The sequence below is a fragment of the Schistocerca nitens genome, chromosome 2 (assembly GCF_023898315.1).
Source record: "Schistocerca nitens isolate TAMUIC-IGC-003100 chromosome 2, iqSchNite1.1, whole genome shotgun sequence".
Classification (NCBI taxonomy): Eukaryota; Metazoa; Arthropoda; class Insecta; order Orthoptera; family Acrididae; genus Schistocerca; species Schistocerca nitens.
In genome coordinates this window covers 941,145,428-941,160,998 of record NC_064615.1, presented here as the reverse complement: position 1 = coordinate 941,160,998, position 15,571 = coordinate 941,145,428, and the positions used below count along the sequence as shown (strand labels likewise).

At 44.5% G+C, this 15,571-nt stretch overlaps 1 protein-coding gene across 1 annotated transcript in view; it reads right to left on the bottom strand.

The window, feature by feature from the left end:
- The window catches only part of LOC126235462 (potassium/sodium hyperpolarization-activated cyclic nucleotide-gated channel 4-like), a 71,285-nt gene that overhangs the window by 27,050 nt on the left and 28,664 nt on the right, over positions 1–15,571 (bottom strand). Inside the window, exon 3 of the mRNA XM_049944184.1 lies at positions 8,006–8,186. Within this exon, the coding sequence (XP_049800141.1) occupies positions 8,006–8,186 (181 nt within the window). The remainder of the gene's footprint in view (positions 1–8,005; positions 8,187–15,571) is intronic.

Below are 15,571 nucleotides of genomic sequence, written 5' to 3'. Positions count from 1 at the left end.
TATATATATTTATATATTTCCCCACGCCTCAGAGATCCTTGATCGCTCTACATTGTAGAGTCAAACGAATCTTTTTAAGTTGGCACTCAGTGTGTTGTTGGTTCACGTCTGTGAGTATCTGTAATCATCTCTGTCCACACCCCTGTAAGCTAGCCGTATTAAATGGTCGAACCCTTTAGAGCAGGGCTTAACAACTGGCCGGTTTTGAGCGCGAGTACTCGCGTCTGCTCAGGGACGTGCTCGCGAGCAGCTGCAAGGTCACGGAGTACGGGGGAGGGGAGGGAGGGGAAATGCGCGCGCACGTTTGATTAGGGCCGCAGCGTGCCTATTGATTTCGCGCCGACTGTGTAACGTTAAAAGTACTGCGATCAGCTCTTAACAGTCACTTCGCTGGTTAAGAATCATGTGAAGTCGCCGTTGTGTAACCCCAACCATGCTTTCGCAGTTCAACCCCCATTGGGAGGAATTGTATCTGTTTACTGAAAAAGATGGTGTTGCAAAATGTTTAGTATGTCACAAAACGCTGAATTCTTTTACGAAATTCAATTTGCAGCGACATTATATGTCGTACCACGCGAAAGACTACGGACGTGGAAAATGTGATTGACCAGATCGTGCACAGGAAGTTATTAAACTTAAAAGGAAACTATCCGAAGAAGATCTGGACGACGAAGAAAAATCAACTGAGGCAGCTCTCAGAGTGGGTTACAAAATTGCTTTGCTTTTAGCAAAATCCCTGCGCCCCTTAACTGATGGCGATTTAATAAAAGAATGTTTGGTAGTTGCAGCGGAACATTTGTGTCCATCTCAAGTTGAACAGTATCGGATTGCGCCATTATCTAACATGACCATTATGCGTCGCATACAGGACATGGCAGACGACGTCCAGAGCCAGCTTGCAAATATCTGTTAAGATTTTATGGCGTATTCTCTAGCTCTGGACGAAAGTGTTGATGTCACTGGAACAGCGCAGCTTGCCATATTTATTAGAGGTGTTAACAGAGATCTTCAGGTGAGGGAGGAGCTCCTCGATTTAGTAGCCATGAAGAACACTACAACCGGAGGTGATATTTTAAGTAGTGTTGAAGAAAGTGTTGAAAATATAGGATTGTCGTGGAATTCTTTAGTTTCAGTGTCTACAGATGGTAGAGGCATACACTAAGCTAATAAAATTATGTGGCACGTGTACATTCTCCTTTATTTGTTTCATTTGTCGCAGTAATAATTCGTGAGTGATATCCCTGCAGGTGGCCGCGGATTTACATTGACTGGCGGCAGCTTTTGTGTACCCCACGTGACTCTCCCCACTCTCCGCTCTAGTCTGGTAGTGGGGGTAGCGTGCTCGCGCTGCTCCGTGCTCGCGCCTTGCTGCTCACAGCTTGCTCCGCGAGCACGTATGTTGTGAAGCCCTGCTTTAGAGAGATATACCAGTAATGAGTTTTTTCTCTTCTGAGGTACGTAATTCTACCTGAGACGTTGAACTGAGCATACAGTATTTCTCTTATCGATCATGAGAGAAGTCTTTTCGGTTTACAAGTCGTGTCATTTCGAATAAAAAATCTCGGGCTTTCGACAGCTATCTCTGCGAATTTCGTCATGAGTCTTGTATGGGCACGATTTCAGCGTGTGGAACAAATCAAAGATGGTGGACGTAATGCGTGCACGGAAGGCGAGTTGCGCTGTTGGCAGATGCTCCAGTCCGCCGAAGGACCGTTGACTTCAGTTGGTGCGAGGGATCGGCGGTTCGTCTGAAACTGCCCTGGCCGCCTCTCTACAATCGTCAAGCATGTCTTTGCTTTCGCCCTCGTACATGCCCTATTAAGTATGTATCACTGAGTTCTGCTAAAACAGTTACTGTTAATTCCAACCTCGGCCGTCCCTTTTACAACGTAATCCCAATATGATGACACGTGAGCCGAGGCTCTCGTCTTTTAAAACTGTATTTCATGTCGGGGCTTGTAAACCGGGAAGAGTTTATTCAGGCATGCCTCCGCAAAAGACTCCGATGACTCTCAGAAATATTGGAAAAGTTGTTTCTCAAAATGACGAATAAGTCTATTGTTGAATGGTACTGTCACTTACTAGAAGTGAGAGTCAGTGACAAATGGTTCAAATGGCTCTGAGCACTATGGGACTTAACATCTGAGGTCATCATTCCCCTAGACTTAGAACTACTTAAACCTAACTAAACTAAAGACATCACACACTTCCATGCCCGAGGCAGGATTCGAACCTGCGACCGTAGCAGCAGCGCGGCTCCGGACTGAAGTGCCTAGAACCGCTCGGCCACTAAGGCCGGCAGTCAGTGACAAGGAAGCTTGCAATTTAACGTATAATCCAGATAGGTGCCATAACAGATATGGCATGAGTCGAGTTAGATATTCTTGGAATTGTAACGCCAGTAGCTCGGTTAAGGGGCGGTTCAGCGTTCTCTCAATCTGGTAAAGGGAAACTTCAGAAAAACCAAAATCAGGACAGGCGGAAAACTTCTTTTCTCACATATAAGTCCATTGTCTTACCTACAGTACCACGTTGCCGTAGATTAGGATGGAGGTCTGTTTTAAAGCACAGTCGTAGTCAGACACGTAACTTTCATTTATGTGCCGATCCCGTAGCTGTAAGAGTGGTTACTCTAAGAAAAATTGAATTTTCACCAAACCATGCTTATTGACAGAGGCTGACCACACCCATATTGAATCTACGTATCCGTAAGATATCACACCATGTGAAACTAAGTGCACTTTTATGAAGGCTTGCATAACGGCCACTTTTCCCTACCTAAAGGGGTCATGTGGCCATTGGCATGGCAACAGTATCTGATGTTCGTTGTTAAGTGCACGTTTATGAAGGCTTGCATAATGGCCACTTTTCCTTACCTGAAGGGGTCATGTGGCCATTGGCATGGCAACAGTATCTGATGTTCGTTGTTCTGATTTTTGGACTTTTTTTAGGTATCTTGATGCCCTAGCATCGCAAGAGCAAACGAAGGAGCAAACCGTTTGCAGTCGGGTTTTTGTATTAGACTGAATATGACAGAACAGGGACACTTTTAAATGAAATTAATTAATAATTAATCCAACATTGTCACAAAGGATAGAATGACAGATGACAAGATTTGTGTACAAAAGGATTTAGAAGACAATGTGATCTCCAGTGTTATGCATGATAGGAAGTAGCTAACTGTTATTGGCGCCAACATCTTGGCCACTTTTCCCGACGAGTAGTGTGGCCAGTTTTTACCCGATCGGACTCGAAGTCGGCGTAAGTAGTTGACAGAGGAAAATAGCAATGCGAAAGAAACAACAGGGAACTAATTTGTAAGCCAAAAGACTTTGCTTAAACATTGCAACTGCATATAAGGAATTACTCTACATATAAGTGAGGTAGCAAGAATAATATACGTAGATGACTCACTTTACACAGGACAACTGAAAGTCAGAAAAGGTTTTGCTAAAAAATAATTCCTCTGTCAAACTCACAGACAACAGTGATGGTGTGTATTAGAACTAGTTGAAGCACTTCTCGTGCTCTGTTCATGGCAATGGTCGCTTTTTCCACCCTGGTCACTGTAACCAACGTTCCCCGAGAATATGAATACAAGCAGGGTTAAATTTATGCCTGAACGCGGCGGAACACGTTCCAGCACCTCCAAGGTAATTTATTTTCAACTCACTGGAAAAAACCGGCTCCGGGGATTTAAAATAGTACACGTTTATTAAATTGCAGCGTAACTAAAATTGTATATATGTGGTGTCTGGTGTTTCGTACATATCCGAAACAATGGACGCCACATGTTTGATGATGGCGAGGACGGCCGAAGATCACTTCAGTGCAGATGCACAGCACACTCGAACTCTTACGTGAATCGACGAAATGCCGCGAGTAATGGGGATAATGGGCAAGAGGCACAGCATCAGTATTGTGTGGCTAAGCTGGGTCTGACGGGAGGCGCGCTGGGGAAGTCCGTTACGATGACCACTGTCCGGATGGCGCGCTGGTCAGTGCGTTTGCCTAGTAAACAGGAGACCAAGGGTTCGAATCCCATTTCCAGAACAAATTTCCAATCTTCCCATCAATTTAAAACCGTGCCCACTGGCAGCTAATAATCGTTAATTCTTTTGTGCCTTAACAGTAATTTGCCGCTGACACGTATTATAGGGATGTTCGTGTTCAATTGTGTTGCTTATTTGTACTTATGAATATGAACATAAAGTCAATCCAGTTGTACAACAGCTCAATGAGCAGAATACAACTGAAATTTAAAGCATTTACTAAGCATCTAACTGTGTAGTCATGTCTCATCGTGTCTTGTTTTCCCTAACCCTACGTGAAGTCGGAATTATGCGTGACCCCAACCGGCTAGGAATATCATCAACATTCGTCACCAGATGTTAACTCACCTATTAATTAACACTGAAGACGCGCTCACCGAGCACCTACAGTGCAAGTGTTTGAACGTTGCGGCTGATACAACTTGATAACACGGCGTCACAATGACGACTTGTGCCGACATGTATCGAGCAGAACTAGTGAGCAAAGTGACACTGCTACGGACCGAGCGAGGTGGCGCAGTGGTTAGCACACTGGACTCGCATTCGGGAGGACGACGGTTCAATCCCGTCTCCGGCCATTCTGATTTAGGTTTTCCGTGATTTCCCTAAATCGTTTCAGGCAAATGCCGGGATGGTTCCTTTGAAAGGGCACGGCCGATTTCCTTCCCAGTCCTTCCCTAACCCGAGCTTGCGCTCCGTCTCTAATGACCTCGTTGTCAACGGGACGTTAAACACTAACTACCACCACCACCACACTGCTACGGGAACAGACAGGTGGCACCTGTTGTTTACACTAAGTCTTGTGGTTTTATTGTTTTGATTTCCGGCCCCGGCAGCTGCGTGGCCAGCGTGACGGAATGTCAGTCCTAAGGTCCCGGGTTCGATTCCCGGCTGGGTCGGAGATTTTCTCCGCTCAGGGACTGGGTGTTGTGTTGTCATCATAATCATCATTTCATCCCCATCGACGCGCAGGTCGCCGAAGTGGCGTCAACTCGAAAGACCTGCACCAGGCGAACGGTCTACCCGCCGGAAATTATGTTTCAAAAACCTGAATTTCAGAACAGTATTTTGTAAAAAAAGATTTCTCACAGTGAGTTTTGCTACAAGTTTCCAGCCGGCCGGTGTGGCCGATCGGTTCTAGATGCTTCAGTCCGGAACCGCGCGACCGCTACGGTCGCAGGTTCGAATCCTGCCTCGGGCATGGATGTGTGATGTCCTTAGGTTAGTTAGGTTTAAGTAGTTCTAAGTTCTAGGGTACTGATGACCTCAGATGTTCAGTCCCATAGTGCTCAGAGCCATTTGAACATTTGGACAAGTTTCCAAAATTGGAAACTTGTGATTTTTATGATGTATACAGTGAACTTGATCTAAGAGCCGTTAGGCGCATTTTCTTTGGTGTTTCGGCAGATATTTCCCATTTTGCTTTTGTAATGTGTAGCTGGAGTCATCCCAAACAAATACTGCTCATCACGTCTTTCCTGCGAGGCTCACCGTCAGCGGAAATCATCCGATTGTTTACCGTTGCACACAATTATTTTTAAAGTGGAATTTTACGTGCCCATTCAACAGCGCAGTCGCAAATTAGCCTAGTGCTACATTTATTTTACCGATATCTATTGACAGGGATAGTAAAACAAGAGGAATAACGAGTACTCCAGCAGTGGCGGCAGCGCCCTGGCCCGCGCTGACTGCTACCGCCATGGAGAAGTCGTGCACCTCAGTCGCTTATGGAGTATCGGTTATTCCTCGTGTTTTACTGTCCTTGTGAGTACATATGGTAAAACTAATATCGCGCTAGACTAACCTGGTAGCGACCTATCGAATGGGCACCTGATATTCCAATTTAAAAATCATTTTGTGATAACGTAGATTTTCCCAGCGTATCAAATATTCATGATTTTCACGGGTTTGCAGCTGGGTTCCATCGTCCTGACGACAACACGATATTTCGGCGGACCATCTGGCCGCTATCTTCAGGTGTGATTGAGTACACAATCACGCCGGAACTGAAGAGAGCTCATTTTTTTTTCTTTATTGATTTTCAATTCCCCCCGAAGGAGACGGGCTGGCAGCAGCTTAGTACGCTGCTCTACAGCCTACAGACCTTTTTTTTAAAAGCGGAAGAAGAAAAGAAACAAGAAAAACAGGCGATAAAACGGTGACTTAAAGTGTAAAATGGCGGAAAAATGCGGAAAGTTAAAACAGAAAGCAAAAGGGGTTGGCAATAAAAGACACAGGAATCAGACGAGTAACATAGTGCACACACAATTAAAAAACATGGTGACAGTCTGGTTTCTGTTCGCAAGAGATGAAAAGCACACCCAGCGACAGTATGATGGCCGTTTGCAACACTTCCCAAAAAACACAACACGGAACACTCACTGTAAAACACTGCACGAAAATGGCGGCGCAAAGATGACACTCCCGAGCCAAAGGCAGATTGGGGGGGGGGGGTGACCTAGAGGAGGGGGAAGAACAAGGAGGGAGGAAGGAAAAAACGAAAAGGGGGAGGGGACCAATGAGGGAGAGGACTCATAAATGGGGAGAGGGGCAGGGCAGACGTGAGAGGGAATGAGAAGAGGCAGAGGAGGGAAATGCAAAAGGACTCGGGGGAGAGAAGGGGGCAGAGAGAGGGGAGATGGGGAGAAAAGAGGATGGAAGGGGGGGAGAGGGAGCCCGGGAAAAGGACAGAGGAAAGGAGGGAGAGTGAGGACCAGAGTTGATAGGAGGGCTAAATGGAGGGAGAGAGGGCATCATCCAGGAGGGGGAGTTGATGGAAGCCACCTTGGGAAAGGAGGTGAAGGGTGTAGAGATGGAGGGTAGGGGGGACACAACAGTGAAGACGTGGCAGGGGGTGGGGATGGGAGAGGAGAGGAGCAACCAGGGGGTGAGGGGGATCAAGGCGGCGGGAGGTGTAGAGGATGCGGATATGTTCGAGGAATAGGAGCAGATTGGGTAAAGGAACGAGATCATAGAGGATCCGCGTGGGGGACGGGAGGCGTATACGGAAGGCGAGGCGGAGTGCATGACGCTCAAGGATCTGGAGGGACTTATAGAATTTGGAGGGGGGGGGGGCAGATATCCAGGCAGGACTGGCATAACAGAGGATGGGATGGATTAAGGATTTGTAGGTGTGGAGGATGGTAGAGGGGTGCAACCCCCACGTCCGGCCAGAGAGGAGTTGTGGACTTTGCATTGGATGGAGCGGAGATGAGGGATCCAGGTGAGGTGACGGTCATTGGTGAGACCAAGGTAGGTGAGGGTGGGGGTGAAAGAGACCTCAGATTCGACGGCTCCTTTATACCGCGGGTACCGGCCGTTGCGCGTGCGCGAGCATCGGAAGAGCTGCCCTCTGTGAGGCGAAGAATTGCAGCAGCACCAGCGGTGAAAACTGTCAAAAGCGAGGAATCGCAAAATTAAAATGTAGCCGGTCGGAAACCAGACCGTTGTTGTTTTATCTGTGATAAACTAGGATTCCACTTCTTACTTAAAGGAAAACCTTTATCTCTATTAAATGCGCCTGACTACTCTTAGGAGAGACAGCCGGTATAGACAGACTGAAGCGACGAATGAAAAATTTTACCTAGATTTTGGAAGGTCTCTACAACCATATAGATTTATGGCTTGGGCGGGGGGTGGGGGGGGGAGGGGGAATGGGTGGCGGTGGTTGTATCATTGAAATTTCAGAAATTAAGCACTGATTACAAGTAACGCTTTTTATTTTTGCCACACCTTTTGTACACAGTTACAAGAAAAAGAAACCCAGACACATAAAGTGAAACAAATGATGAATAGGGAGCAGCAATAGTCAATGGTTACTAGTAAGAAAGAAGAAACAAGCAGTATGAAACAAATTCAGAAGTGCCTAAGTAGTGAGGATAGCTTGTGGAGTTTCGGCAATGTTAGCAGATTCTGAAGAAACATGACGACGCAATGGCTCAGAAGATGCGTACCAGCCCTGCGGCGGAGGCGGCGGAGGCGGCGGAGGCGGCATCGCGTACGTGCAGGGCGCCGTCCGGCTGCAGCAGAAGCTCGTGACGCACACCGGAGTCCAGGGCGCGGGAGGCGTCAGCAGGGGTAGCGGTGCCGCGTCGTACTGCTGTGTAGGAGCTTCTGACAGGACAGGCGCGTGGCCTGCCAGCAGCAAGAGAGCCGACGCAACCAGGAGCTGCATGTCGCCGCTACGGAGGCTGGTGCCGCTCTGTCCGTCTCTGCTATACTTGCAGCCGGCCGCTGGCACTGACCTCCGGAGCGATACGCCAGTGACCTTTGACACCGCTGACCGAATGAAGCGGACGACTCGCAGCAAACAGTGTGAGAATGCCAGCGCCGAAAACTTCACAATTTCCGTCCGTTGGCGTATTATCGACATTTTCCTGACTCCTGTACACTGTAGCCACTCTTTTTGTCACTCGCCACAAGCAAGTACTTCTAATATGTCTCTGTCCGAAGAAAGCATTAGCAGAACTTCTCTTAACACAATGCTGCATTTTGTTATGTAAAATACACTTTGGAGCCATTCTAGGCTTCACTCAAGATAGTGATTGTTGCATGGAAATTGCGTAACAAACCGCGAAAGATGGAATCCTGTGGAAGCGAGATGAAGATAATGCGAGAGTTAACAGTAAATACGTTGGGAGTTCAACAAGTAACGCCCCTTGTAAATAATAGATTTCAGCTATGAGTCGTCCTTTGGAATTTTTATTGGCAGATCTAGATTTCAGCTAGAAACTAGCCATTCTCAATGCATTATCATTTTTTGATCAATGCATGTAATACCTGTTGGTCGGGTTTCATCCATAGTTCATTGAGTATTTGAAACGTCCCCTTAGAAATATTAATGAATATTGTGCTGTTAAACCTCTACGTTATTTGATTTTCAAATAGCTGAGCCGCCAGCAGTGGTGGATATGGGGAGTGAGATGGCGGAGTTTTGAGAGCGGATGATGTGGACGTGTGTCCATCAGAGACAGTAAATTTGTAAGACTGGATGTCATGAACTGATATATATATATAATGACTTTTGAACATTATTAAGATAAATACATTGTTTGTTCTCTATCAAAATCTTTCATTTGCTAAGTATGCCTATCAGTAGTTAGTGCCTTCATTAGTTAAAATCTTTTATTTAGCTGGCAGTAGTGGCGCTCGCTGTATTGCAGTAGTTCGAGTAACGAAGATTTTTGTGAGGTAAGTGATTTGTGAAAGGTATAGGTTAATGTTAGTCAGGGCCATTCTTTTGTAGGGATTATTGAAAGTCAGATTGCGTTGCGCTAAAAATATTGTGTGTCAGTTTAGTGAATGTCTGAGTACGTTCAGTTTTGCTCAGCTGTTTGAAAATCAAATGACGTAAAAGGTTTATCAGCACTGTAATTCATATATTTTTTAAAGGGGACGTTTCATATTCAATGAACTGTGGATGAAGCCCGACCAACAGGCATTACATGCATTGATCAAAAAATGATAGTGCATTGAGAATGGCTAGTTTCTAGCTGAAATCTAGACCTGCCAATAAAAATTCCAAAGGAAGACTGATAGCTGCACTCTATTATTTACAAGTCAATACAACGGTCGCTGCGTGCAACAGCCTGTGAATGAAGGGTAACCTGATGAAGTAACGCCCCTTTTTTCCTTGGCCAGTTTCGATTGAAAAAAAGCTAAATTTGTTGTGGGACATCATGGAATACTCCTGCTTCAGCCCCTATAATTTCATGAAGTTCCGGCAGGTAGCGGAGCCATACGTAATCTTCAAAGTGACCTCTTTAACGAATGTGCGTTCCAAGCAGAGAGCTATCACTGAGTTTCTTTTGGCGGCAAACCAGAGCATCGCAGACATTAACACTCGCTTGCAGAATGTCTACGGAGACCTGACGGCGAACGAAAACACGGTGAGGTCGCGCAAACCAGTCCGATCTCCCGCGTGCCGTTCGGCCGCACATAACTGTGACTCGTGCAATAATGGAACGTGCAAACACTCTCGTTCGACGGAGCTGACATGGCTTAAAGCCAAAAAAATTCTTCACTTGATAACGGCCTAAGGCCGAAATTCCAGTCGCGAAATAAAGAAAGTGTTACAGTTACTGGCGTAAATATGATGTCTTTTATAAAATTCTACATGACTGTGAATCCCAGGTATAAAAAGTTAAAAACATCTCGCTGTTCAACTGTACGACTCTAATTGTTAGTGCTGAAAGCCTCGTCTAAGGAGTGCTCAAAGGTAGGTGCTTGCCGGTTCCTCGTCGCCGAACAGATGATCATAAAGAGCAACGAGGGATCATCTGTGCAGAATTGCTTCGCGGGAAGTAATGATGGATGATGGGGAGGTTATTGATGCAGCGAAAAGTTGGGTCGGACGTCGACAAGTAGAGTGGTACCATGCCGGCATATAGGTCCTCAGAGTAAGGTGGCGTAAGGCCTTCGTATTCAATGGAGATTGTGTTGAGGAATCGCATTTTGTAGCCAAAAGAATGGGGAATAATGTGGTGTATTGGAACTTTGAATAAAATCATTCAGAAAAAAATGTGTTGCACTATTTATTCAACGCCCCTCGTATATACAGGTTATGCACAACGGATATATCCGCTGATTCATACGTAATATCCATGTTATTGTTGTTGTGGTCTTCAGTCCTGAGACTGGTTTGATGCAGCTCTCCATGCTACTCTATCCTGTGCAAGCTTCTTCATCTCCCAGTACCTACTGCAGCCTACATCCTTCTGAATCTGCTTAGTGTATTCATCTCTTGGTCTCCCTCTACGATTTTTTCCCTCCACGCTGCCCTCCAATGCTAAATTTGTGATCCCTTGATGCCTCAAAACATGTCCCACCAACCGATCCCTTCTTCTAGTCAAGTTGTGCCACAAACTTATCCCCAATCCTATTCAATACCTCCTCATTAGTTACGTGATCTACCCACCTTATCTTCAGCATTCTTCTGTAGCACCACATTTCGAAAGCTTCTATTCTCTTCTTGTCCAAACTAGTTATCGTCCATGTTTCACTTCCATACATGGCTACACTCCATACAAATACTTTCAGAAACGACTTCCTGACACTTAAATCTATACTCGATGTTAACAAATTTCTCTTCTTCAGAAACGATTTCCTTGCCATTGCCAGTCTACATTTTATATCCTCTCTACTTCGACCATCGTCAGTTATTTTACTCCCTAAATAGCAAAACTCCTTTACTACTTTAAGTGTCTCATTTCCTAATCTAATTCCCTCAGCATCATCCGATTTAATTTGACTACATTCCATTATCCTCGTTTTGCTTTTGTTGATGTTCATCTTATATCCTCCTTTCAAGACACTGTCCATTCCGTTCAACTGCTCTTCCAAGTCCTTTGCTGTATCTGACAGAATTACAATGTCATCGGCGAACCTCAAAGTTTCTACTTCTTCTCCATGAATTTTAATACCTACTCCGAATTTTTCTTTTGTTTCCTTTACTGCTTGCTCAATGTACAGATTGAATAACATCGGGGAGAGGCTACAACCCTGTCTCACTCCTTTCCCAACGACTGCTTCCCTTTCATGCCCCTCCACTCTTATAACTGCCATCTGGTTTCTGTACAAATTGTAAATAGCCTTTCGCTCCCTGTATTTTACCCCTGCCACCTTTGAAAGAGAGTATTCCAGTCAACATTGTCAAAAGCTTTCTCTAAGTCTACAAATGCTAGAAACGTAGGTTTGCCTTTTCTTAATCTTTCTTCTAAGATAAGTCGTAAGGTTAGTATTGCCTCACGTGTTCCAACATTTCTACGGAATCCAAACTGATCTTCCCCGAGGTCCGCTTCTACCAGTTTTTCCATTCGTCTGTAAAGAATTCGCGTTAGTATTTTGCAGCTGTGACTTATTAAACTGATAGTTCGGTAATTTTGATATCTGTCAGCACCTGCTTTCTTTGGGATTGGAATTATTATATTCTTCTTGAAGTCTGAGGGTATTTCGCCTGTCTCGTACATCTTGCTCACCAGATGGTAGAGTTTTGTCAGGACTGACTCTCCCAAGGCCATCAGTAGTTCTAATGGAATGTTGTCTACTCCCGGGGCCTTGTTTCGACTCAGGTCTTTCAGTACTCTGTCAAACTCTTCACGCAGTATCTTATCTCCCATTTCGTCTTCATCTACATCCTCTTCCATTTCCATAATATTGTCCTCAAGTACATCGCCCTTGTATAAACCCTCTATATACTCCTTCCACCTTTCTGCCTTCCCTTCTTTGCTTAGAACTGGGTTGCCATCTGAGCTCTTGATATTCATACAAGTGGTTCTCTTCTCTCCAAAGGTCTCTCTAATTTTCCTGTAGGCAGTATCTATCTTACCCCTAGTGAGACAAGCCTCTACATCCTTACATTTGTCCTCTAGCCATCCCTGCTTAGCCCTTTTGCACTTCCTGTCGATCTCATTTTTGAGACGTTTGTATTCCCTTTTGCCTGCTTCATCTACTGCATTTTTATATTTTCTCCTTTCATCAATTAAATTCAATATTTCTTCTGTTACCCAAGGATTTCTATTAGCCCTCGTCTTTTTACCTACTTGATCGTCTGCTGCCTTCACTACTTCATCCCTCAGAGCTACCCATTCTTCTTCTACTGTATTTCTTTCCCCCATTCCTGTCAATTGTTCCCTTATGCTGTCCCTGAAACTCTCTACAACCTCTGGTTCTTTCAGTTTATCCAGGTCCCATCTCCTTAAATTCCCACCTTTTTGCAGTTTCTTCAGTTTCAATCTGCAGTTCATAACCAATAGATTGTGGTCAGAATCCACATCTGCCCCTGAAAATGTCTTACAATTTAAAACCTGGTTCCTAAATCTCTGTCTTACCATTATATAATCTATCTGATACCTTTTAGTATCTCCAGGATTCTTCCAGGTATACAACCTTCTTTTATGATTCTTGAACCAAGTGTTAGCTATGATTAAGTTATGCTCTGTGCAAAATTCTACAAGGCGGCTTCCTCTTTCATTTCTTCCCCCCAATCCATATTCACCTACTATGTTTCCATCTCTCCCTTTTCCTACTGACGAATTCCAGTCACCCATGACTATTAAATTTTCGTCTCCCTTCACTACCTGAATAATTTCTTTTATCTCGTCATACATTTCATCAATTTCTTCATCATCTGCAGAGCTAGTTGGCATATAAACTTGTACTACTGTAGTAGGCGTGGGCTTTGTGTCTATCTTGGCCACAATAATGCGTTCACTATGCTGTTTGTAGTAGCTAACCCGCACTCCAATTTTTTTCTTCATCCTTAAACCTACTCCTGCATTACCCCTATTTGATTTTGTATTTATAACCCTGTAATCATCTGACCAAAAGTCTTGTTCTTCCTGCCTCCGAACTTCACTAATTCCCACTATATCTAACTTTAACCTATCCATTTCCCTTTTTAAATTTTCGAATCTACGTGCCCGATTAAGGGATCTGACATTCCACGCTCCGATCCGTAGAACGCCAGTTTTCTTTCTCCTGATAACGACGTCCTCATGAGTAGTCCCCGCCCGGAGATCCGAATGGGGGACTATTTTACCTCCGGAACATTTTACCCAAGAGAACGCCATCGTCATTTAATCATTCAGTAAAGCTGCATGTCCTCGGGAAAAATTACGGCTGTAGTTTCCCCTTGCTTTCAGCCGTTCGCAGTACCAGCACAGCAAGGCCGTTTTGGTTAATGTTACAAGGCCAGATCAGTCAATCATCCAGACTGTTGCCCCTGCAACTACTGAAAAGGCTGCTGCCCCTCTTCAGGAACCACATGTTTGTCTGGCCTCTCAACAGATACCCCTCCGTTGTGGCTGCACCTACGGTACGGCCATCTGTATCGCTGAGGCACGCAAGCCTCCCCACCAACGGCAAGGTCCATGGTTCATGGGGGGGTAATATCCATAAAAACACTAAATTCGATGTCATCTTATTCCACATTTTCCTATACTGTTCGAGTGGTCTACTGTTCGTGCGCTCTTTGGATGAATATGCTCGTAGCATGCCGCGCGGGATTAGCCGAGCGCTCTATGGCGCTGCAGTCATGGACGCTGCGGCTGGTCCCGGCGGAGGTTCGAGTCCTCCCTCGGGTGTGGGTGTGTGTGTTTGTCCTTAGGATAATTTAGGTTAAGTAGTATGTAAGCTTAGCGACTGATGACCTTAGTAGTTAAATCCCATAAGATTTCAGACACATTTGAACATTTTGCTCGTGGCGTGTTAGGTAATTTGCATTACTTCTTTCTCATTTACTACGAATGATAACATATTTGCCACTACAATAAAACATCACTCGCCTTTTTTACTACAATAGAAGAACAGTGTTTATACTGTAAGTCCTGCAATTTTTCACATCACATAGTCCTTTTTTTGTGATTAATTTGAGAACTACTATTGCATCCTATGTGCATTTCTCTTTACTGAAATTCGATCTTCATAATGTGTGCCTTCCATTGGACGTTCAAGTGTGTCTTTAAAATAAGCAGGGCATATAATCCAATAGTGACACTCCCGGGCCTTCTTATTTCTGGTAAGGGTACTGCTATGCAATTTCTAACAACTTCCGACAGTACACATGTATCCTAAATTGCTTGTGTGGATACATTCAGTACACCAGCCCATGATGTCCCCATCAATTCATTGGGATGTTGTTAACACCAGGCGTTTTCTTCATGTTCACAGTGTTAAATAGCCACGCAAACTCTGGTGTGGAAAATTTATCTCCATAAAGTGTCAGAATGTGCTGTATCTGATGATGCCATCATGTAATTTCTCCAATACACCTTCGACCTCAAGTCCACAGCCCTCTGCTTGGATACCAATGGTTTTCACTTAGCTATAATTCCATTCTGAAGTGTTTTTCTGTGGCCAAACAGAAAGTTTATTCATTTCTAAAGAATCTCTAAGCTACGGTACCTGATCAATTATACAATCATTATTATATATTTTCATTTGTCGCGGGTACCTTAGTTCAATCTACCCTCAATCACGTGAGTCAGTTAGCGTTATTGACTCTTTCGAAATAAGTGAAACCACATGCCAAGAACTTTTTCATGAGACTCAGTCATAGTTATTTAAGTTCAATTTATTTTCCGTATCAACTAAAAACGGCAACAGTAGATAAGGATTTGCGGAAATTAACAGCCCACTGCGAAAATACGCTGCACTTGCTGTAAGTACGTGGCAACTATTGTTGGTCTCCGGAAATTCTTTTCGTAGACATTCCTACTCTCTTGTCCATATCCCAGAAAATTCTGATTTCCCCTCATTTACTCTTGGATCAAGTTCTTCAATTACTATTAGATTCTTATACGCCTTCGCATAGGTTATTTTACAAATTTCCACTAATGTTTTCACTTCTCTGTCATTATAAGTCAGTTAACACACATTATCTGATCAAAAGTACTCGGACAACTATTAGTGGACATTAATGTGGGGCGTGTCCACTCTACACCTTTATGGCGTCTTGAACTCTGCTGAGCATATTTTCAATGAGGTGTCTGAATATCTGTGGTGGAAGGATAGCCCATTCT